The sequence below is a fragment of the Charadrius vociferus genome, unplaced genomic scaffold, assembly GCF_000708025.1.
Source record: "Charadrius vociferus isolate BGI_N301 unplaced genomic scaffold, ASM70802v2 scaffold373, whole genome shotgun sequence".
NCBI lineage: Eukaryota > Metazoa > Chordata > Aves > Charadriiformes > Charadriidae > Charadrius > Charadrius vociferus.
Window position 1 is genome coordinate 21030 of NW_009647681.1, and position 8307 is coordinate 29336.

The 8307-nt window shown below is 50.6% G+C and overlaps 1 protein-coding gene across 1 annotated transcript in view; it reads right to left on the minus strand.

Moving 5' to 3' along the window:
* TAZ (tafazzin) overlaps positions 1-8104 on the minus strand; it is a 22505-nt gene extending 14401 nt beyond the window's left edge. The window contains exon 1 of the mRNA XM_009881279.1: positions 7990-8104. Within this exon, the coding sequence (XP_009879581.1) occupies positions 7990-8104 (115 nt within the window). The remainder of the gene's footprint in view (positions 1-7989) is intronic.
* Positions 8105-8307: the final 203 nt, after the last annotated feature.

Genomic DNA, 8307 nt, shown 5'->3' on the forward strand with positions numbered 1-8307 from the left:
GAAAGGGGGGAAGGGGGAGGGAAGGGGAAGAGGAAGAGAGGAAGGGGGAGGGAAGGGGAAGAGAGGAAACGGGGAGGGAGGGGGAAGAAAGTCAGCACATGGGACAGGTGGTGTGTGGGGGAAAACAGAACAAAGGAAAGGGGGGACAGGGTTCAACGTGGGAATAAGGAGGAAAGAGGGGATGGCAGGGGAAAAGAGAAAAGGCGGACAGCAGGACAGAAAGGATGAAGGGGGGGCAGGTGAGGTGTGAAGAGAGAAAAACAGAAAAAAAGGGGTGGAAAAAGAGAGGGGTTCCCTCAGACCAAGGGATGGGACAGCAGCTGAGCTACAGCAGGACTCCAGGGAAACAGCGCCAAATACAGCGCGGCCTTTCAAAGCCAGAGAGACTGGAACACTTCCAGTCAGTATTAAGACCGATCGGTGCCATTCTGAACACGTTCCGAGCACGACAGTAAACTGGCTGGCCCTGGCAAACCCCTCCTCCTTTCCTCACAGCGCTGCTGCGGGGACACCCCCCTGCCAGGCTGCCGCACAGGGCTGGGCCGTGACCAGAATCCATGCAATGGACCCTCACAAAGAGCTACAGCCCTCGCGCTGCCACCGCCGCTGCTGCTGCACACCTTGCTGGGTCGATAGAGCCCAAGGCAGGGTAAAACTCTGAAGAGTGCAATGAACAAGAAAGAACAAAGCTCAGTCGTTCACTTTATGCTGAAAAGGTGCACATATGCTTATACATAGATATATCTATCTCGAATAAAAATGTTTACACTACGAAGGTATTTGACTTGCCTTTGGCACTAATTGAACGTGCCCGGCTGTCAATCCATACCATTAAACTGTCCATCTCCAAAATACAGAGCTATAATTTGACTAGGGGGGGTTGGGTGCTGCACAATTAGCGGGGACATCTGGCCGGCTGCCCTGACCAGGAGACGCTGGGGAAACGTGCCGCTGACAGCCAGACAGAAATCAAGAACTTCAGAGCGCTCCGTCTAAAGACTGGCAATAAAACCCCACTAACATTCAGTTGCCTCTTTTTAAACGTTTCCTTTTTTTTTTTACATTTTTTAAAAACATCCCTGTTTTTAAAGCTTTAGAACAAATACCTAACTGCCTAAGTACACCTAATACATTGTATGCTACAGCTATTAGGCATTTGCAGTTAAAACAACGCAAGTCAGTTTGTAAATTATACGGTTTTAACTTTTTTTTAAAGTTCAATTTAGGACAGAAAAAATCAGCAAGATAAAAAATCCCCCACGTGGTTTTACTGGGGAGGGAGAGGGGGATCAAATCCCTGGTCCCGCAATCCATAAGGCTAACAAAAAGGACCGGCAGATGGGCTGATGCTTTTGGCTGTGCTGAACGTGCAGAGGAACACATTGTTATGACATCTCGCCTGTTACAACTGAGAACTCAAAGACCGGCAATGCCATCAAATTCGGAAGACAGGCTGTGCTTGGGCCTTGGGAAGGAAATGGACTTTTTTCTGGTTTGTTTGGGTTTTTTTGTTGGTTTGGTTGTTTGGGTTTTTGTTTGTTTGTTTGTTTTTTTAAAAAGAGTGCAAAATCTTGTTGCCAGAAAAAATCTTGTTGCCAAACAAGGATGTTACAGAAGCAATAACTCACCAAAACCACATCAGGACTTGCTGTCACCAGTTACAAGACTCTAACATTTCCTGGCAAAGCCCAGAAAAGACGCCGATTTGTCCCGCTTTGTCCATGTCTCTTCCCTAACCTTGACTGCTTTTCATACACAGGCTAGTATCTCCGTAAGGTTTTCCAGTACAACTAGAAGGTATTTTAAAAAATTGTTGACCGAAAAAGCACAAAGCTTTTATCATGAAAACAAAGTCTGTTTTTTCAGAACATTTCTTCCCTCTTTTAGTACAACATTATTTTCACAGTGCCAATTAACAGTAAGCGCACAGAAAGACAAGATGATGCTTTCGGGAAGAGAAAAGCAGCAGAGGGAAGGAAGCTTTGCATGGGCGCAACAAGCTCCAGAACACCCTTTATTTTTAGTATTCACGTTCAAATGTGTCATTGAAAAACTACAGGAGGAGAGTCTGTGGGAAGCTTTTTGGAAAACAACAGACACGTACTGAAGGGCAACATGAAGGAGGAAATCACGTGCTGACACTGAAACTACTGCTACTCCCCAAGAGATGCGGAATGTGTATTAATTAAAAGACTGACTTGGCAGAAATAGTAACAAAGTGTAGATAATAAGTTACAGCTGCGTTTAACCAATAATAGTTTGTGCATATAAGTCTAGAAACCAATGAGCACAAGCCATGGAGCTAGCCCACGTTGTAGTAAAAAGTATATAATGGTTTAAGTATTTTAATAAAGCGTCTTCAGCATTGATCATATTAATCTGCGTCTGAGTCCGTCCACAAGAGTCGGCACATCCTTCACGTTAACTTCAGAATCCGCACGACAAGGACCTTAGGAGAAACGCAGACGCACATCGGAGACGTACCTCGTCCTCGCAGACCGCTGTGGATGCTTTCCGTCTGTCCCCTACCATCACGGCAGAAGGGCGACCTCGGAGAAACGCTGGCAGTTGACAATTGGCTGAGAGAGGGAAAAAACCTTTAGCGTAAAGCTGGGTAGGAATCTCAAGCTGCCTTCTTCCCTGAAGGTTTGCCAAGACGACACCTGAGTGGAGGAAAAGGTATTTGGCATCACCTTTGGGACGGTTGTTGGTGCAGGCCACAAGAGCTCTTGCATTTTTCAGACAACCCTGCCTTTCGTTGACTCACCGGCAGCTTTAGTTGCACTACAGCCACCTTCCTGGGTGCACGCAGGTGACAGACACGTACACTTCCTCAAACCTACATACAGCCAAGGTTTCCTCACCCTACATGGCCCAAGATGAACGTTTTTGTTAAAGGGTGCAGCAACCCACCTGTCCCGCTGAACTGGCTCCTTGCAAAAAAGCAATGATTTTTGCCAGGCCCTTTCTCCAGACGGTCAGAAGCTTTTAAAGCCACCATTGCAACACCAAACCTGCTCAGGGGCCCTGCCAGCCTTCGACTGCCCTTGGCCGTACCGGGCACACGCTCTCTGCCATCTCCCAACAGCGAAAGTACGGCACGCGCCCGGACCCCAGTGCAACACTGTGGGTGCCCACGTGTGCCTCGCTCTTTGCACGAGGAGCCCCTGAGCATCCCTGCGACTGCAGCTGCACGTGCAGGATCAGCTTCAGCTATGCTGATTTCAGGGGATGCCGTTTCTGAAGCTTTAAACTGAAAGCCGCCTCTGGACACTCAGCTACAGCAGAAGACATCCACAATGACAACTCCACAAAAAACGTAGTAACGCAAATTGCAAACCCACAGCGGCAGCAGCTTCAGAGATATTTAGACCTGGAACAAGGGAGAAAAATAAAACAGCTGCATCTCGTGCGCAGGAAAGCGGCAGACAGAAAAAAGGGTCAGCGTTCACAGCCCTTACAGAAAACAGGCATTCTCCTTCCTTTCCGATACACGTCTCTTAGGTCTAAATATCGCAGCAGCACAGCGGCAATTCCCAGAGCGGGGAACGACAGCCCCGCCGCCAGACATTTATGGAGCGGGGCACGCAGACAAAGGGGCGGGTTCTGCCACACACAACTCTGAATTTCCTGAAAAGTTACCTTTACCAAAAAGAGCCACTTGGAATGTACTGCCAAACAACATTTGGCGATAAAACTTTGATGGGTTTGACACACGCAATTTTGGGGGAACTCGCTATTGGCTTCCTGCTGCTGCTGTTCCTCTTCCTTCAGATATTCTACTTGTAGCCAAGTTTTTCACTACCGGTCCAAGCACTTACCTTCCTGCTACTACAAGCACATTTACACAGGCAAGTAATTTCATTGCTCTGCTCAGATTACCCAAAGGAAAGTTACAGCCCTGAGAGAGCAGTCAAAAAGGGGAGGTCAGGCAGCAAAGGAGCTCTGCAGCCTGCCACCGGCCAACACTGCGCTCTGCTTTGGAAAACACGCACACGCCCCAAACGCATCCACACACCCACACCCCTGCAAAAAAACAAACCAAAAAATCCCACCCCTGAGGGAGCTGGGCGGAAATTAATAAAAGGGAACACCAGCAGCTGCAACATTCAGTGAAACTCGGCTTTACCGCTGACTGTGTACTTCAGCGACTCTCCGAGTCGACACCTCAATCCGCTGAACGACTAGTCCTTTCCTGGAAGGACAAACTTCTCTGACTTAAAAGTCTCAGATCAAAGGCTCCACGGAACAGAAGGTGGGTTGAGCCAAGGAACAACACGCCATCAACACTCAAATAGAAAAAACAAAAAAGGAATAAAAATTGAGGGAAACATCAGTTTCCGGCACGTTTCATTCACTACATTTCCACTGGCATCTAGGTGCTCCAAAATTAACGATTCTCACACCACAGACTCATAGCAATTCAGTTATGCAGGGAAAAAGAAAAGGCTGTTTCCAACTTGCCCATAAAATTAGCACAAACAAACTGAAGAGAAACGTTGGACCCTAAAGAACGTAGCAGGCAGCTCTTAATTTATCCGACAGGCAAGTTGGCTCTTTTACCCAAAAGAAGACATTCCTAACTACCCGGGCACCAATTCGGGAAGGAGGCACGCTCTGTTCACTGCAATTCTGCACCAGATTTTTCACGGTGGCTGCAGATTTGCCTTTTCTGCGGGTTTGACTCAGAATAGCTGTAGCGCCCCCGAACTCGCAAACAATTCTCCCTGCTCCCCGAGCCCCACGCCTGCCATTACCTGAGCAGCTGACGGAATCCACCCTGCAGGATTTTCCTCTCGGGACACGCAAGGGGACACTGGGAAAAGAGGAGGTGAGAAATGACCCTGTTTGTCACAGCCAGCCCATGGGGACAAGCCGGGGGACCCCCAGCCCACCTCTGCCCTCAGGAGCGAGGCCCAGAGAGGTGCCTGGCAGGGACTTAACCCCCCAGGGAAGAGGCCTAGCTCCTCGATGGCAGAAGGACCACTCGCTTTCCTGCTGCTCGTGGCTCCTCGATGGGGACAGCTCGGACTGCGCCCGGCCGCTCCTTCTCCTGACAAGCTCCAGCTACTTGCAACAGTCTGGGCTTTTGACAAGGGCGTCCTTCAATCACAGTCATAACTCAAGTATTACAATTAAACACCACAGCCGTACCCGGTTGAAGGTTTGCCAAGACGACACCTGAGTGGAGGAAAAGGTATTTGGCATCACCTTTGGGACGGTTGTTGGTGCAGGCCACAAGAGCTCTTGCATTTTTCAGACAACCCTGCCTTTCGTTGACTCACCGGCAGCTTTAGTTGCACTACAGCCACCTTCCTGGGTGCACGCAGGTGACAGACACGTACACTTCCTCAAACCTACATACAGCCAAGGTTTCCTCACCCTACATGGCCCAAGATGAACGTTTTTGTTAAAGGGTGCAGCAACCCACCTGTCCCGCTGAACTGGCTCCTTGCAAAAAAGCAATGATTTTTGCCAGGCCCTTTCTCCAGACGGTCAGAAGCTTTTAAAGCCACCATTGCAACACCAAACCTGCTCAGGGGCCCTGCCAGCCTTCGACTGCCCTTGGCCGTACCGGGCACACGCTCTCTGCCATCTCCCAACAGCGAAAGTACGGCACGCGCCCGGACCCCAGTGCAACACTGTGGGTGCCCACGTGTGCCTCGCTCTTTGCACGAGGAGCCCCTGAGCATCCCTGCGACTGCAGCTGCACGTGCAGGATCAGCTTCAGCTATGCTGATTTCAGGGGATGCCGTTTCTGAAGCTTTAAACTGAAAGCCGCCTCTGGACACTCAGCTACAGCAGAAGACATCCACAATGACAACTCCACAAAAAACGTAGTAACGCAAATTGCAAACCCACAGCGGCAGCAGCTTCAGAGATATTTAGACCTGGAACAAGGGAGAAAAATAAAACAGCTGCATCTCGTGCGCAGGAAAGCGGCAGACAGAAAAAAGGGTCAGCGTTCACAGCCCTTACAGAAAACAGGCATTCTCCTTCCCTTCCAAAACCTGTCTCTTAAGTCTAAATATTGCAGCAGCATGGCGGCAATACCCAGAGTGAGGAACAACAGCCCTGCCACCATTTATGGAGCAGGGCACACAGACAGAGGGACGGGTTTTGCCACACGCAACCCTGAATTTCCTGAAAAGTTACCTTTACCAAAAAGAGCCGCTTGGAACGTACTGCCAAACAACATTTGGCAATAAATCTTTGATGGGTTTGACACACACAATTTTTGGGAAACTCGCTATTGGCTTCCTGCTGCTGTTGTTGTTCTTCCTTTGGATATTCTACTTGGAGCCAAGTTTTTCACTACCAGTTCAAACACTTACCTTCCTGGTACTGCTGGCACATTTACACTGGCAAGTAACTTCACTGCTCTGCTCAAATTAGCCAAAGGAAAGTTACAGCCCTGAGAGAGCAGTCAAAAAGGGGAGGTCAGGCAGCAAAGGAGCTCTGCAGGCTGCCACCGGCCAACACTGTGATCTGCTTTGGAAACCATGCGCACGCCCCAAAAAAAAACCACGCACCCACACCCCTGCAAAAAAAAACAAGCCAAAAAATCCCACCCCTGAGGGAGCTGGGGGGAAATTAATGAAAGGGAACACCAGCAGCTGCAACATTCAGTGAAACTGGGCTTTAACGCTGACCATGTACTTCAGTGACTCTCGAAGTCTACACCTCAATCTGCTGAATGACTTGTCCATTTCTGGAAGGACAAACTTTTCTGACTTAAAAGTCCCAGATCGAAGGTTCCACAGAACAGAAGGTGGGTTGAGCCAAAGGACAACACACCATCAACACTCAAATAAATAAAACAAAAAAAAAAAAAGTCAAGCGAAACATCAGTTTCCATCACATTTCATTCATTACATTTCCACCGGCATCTAGGTGCTCCAAAATCAACGATCCTCACACCGCAGACTCAGAGCAATTCAGTTACGCAGGGAAAAAGAAAAGGCTATTTCCAACTTGCCCATAAAATGAGCACGAATAAACAGAAGAGAAACACTAGACCCTAAAGAACGTAGCAGGCAGCTCCTAATTTATCCGAGAGGAAAGCTGGCGCTTTTACCCAAAAGGAAGACATTCCTAACTACTCCAGCACCAATTTGGGAAGGAGGCACGCTCTGTTAACTGCAGTTCTGCACCAGATTTTCCATGGTGGCTGCAGATTTGCCTTTTCTGTGGGTTTGACGCAGAGTACCTGTAGCGCCCCTGAACTCGCAAACAATTCTCCCCGCTCTCCCAGCCCCACATGTGCCATTACCTGAGGAGCCGACGGAATCGACCCTGCAGCATTTTCTTCTCGGGACACACAAGGGGAGACTGGGAAAAGAGGAGGCGAGAAATGACCCTGTTTGTCACAGCCAGCCCACAGGGATAAGCTGGGGGACCCCCACCCCACCTCTACCCTCGGGAGCGAGGCCCAGAAAGGTGCCTGGCATGGATTTAACCCCTCAGGGAAGAGGCCGGGCTCCTCGCCAGCAGAAGGGACCACTCCCCTCCCCGCTGCTCGTGGCTCCTCGTGGGGGACAGCCTGGCCTGCGCCCGGCTGCTCCTTCTCCTGACAAGCTCCAGCTACTTGCAACAGTCTGGGCTTTTGACAGGGGCGTCCTTCAATCACCATCATAACTTGAGTCTTGTGATTAAACACCACAGCAGTACACGGTATAAATATCGATTAGTTTGTGTGACTAATTACTTAACAATTAAACAGCATACAAAGAAGAGCTAGACTCGAAGAGGAGAGGGTTCCCTCCAGAGACCCCCTCAGACGCAGAGTTCAGCCTGCTGCACCCCCACCTCCTGAACTCGGGGGTCCCGCAAGACCAGACCCCCACCTCGGGGGAGAGTCCATGCACCCTGCCTACCCGCTGCTTAAGCCTGCAACCCCAGCACCCTCCCGCCTCTCCCTGCCTCCCACCTCACTGCAAAACCAGCCAAACGGGAGTCTGCTCTTGGCCCCCAAAACAGCTCACTTACCGCCCGTTTCTGAGCCCACCCCACAGCTCGCCACCCCCCGGGCCCACAGGCACTTCTGGGGAGCGCTGGGCAACTGCGGAGGGCCCGGGCCCACCTCACTGCGGGGCAGCGCCATCACGGCCGGGGCACCGCTTTGCTATCGCCCTTTCGGGCTTCATTTCTCCGGCACCACCAGCCCCGCACCCCAAACCCCACAGGTCGAAGGGACTCCGCGGGAAGCCGGGCCCAGCCACCCCCGCTCCGACCCTACAGTGCCCGCCGTTCCCCCACAGTCCTCAGGCCCCCCGCTCACCTTCAGGCGCTCCAGCTACCTCACGA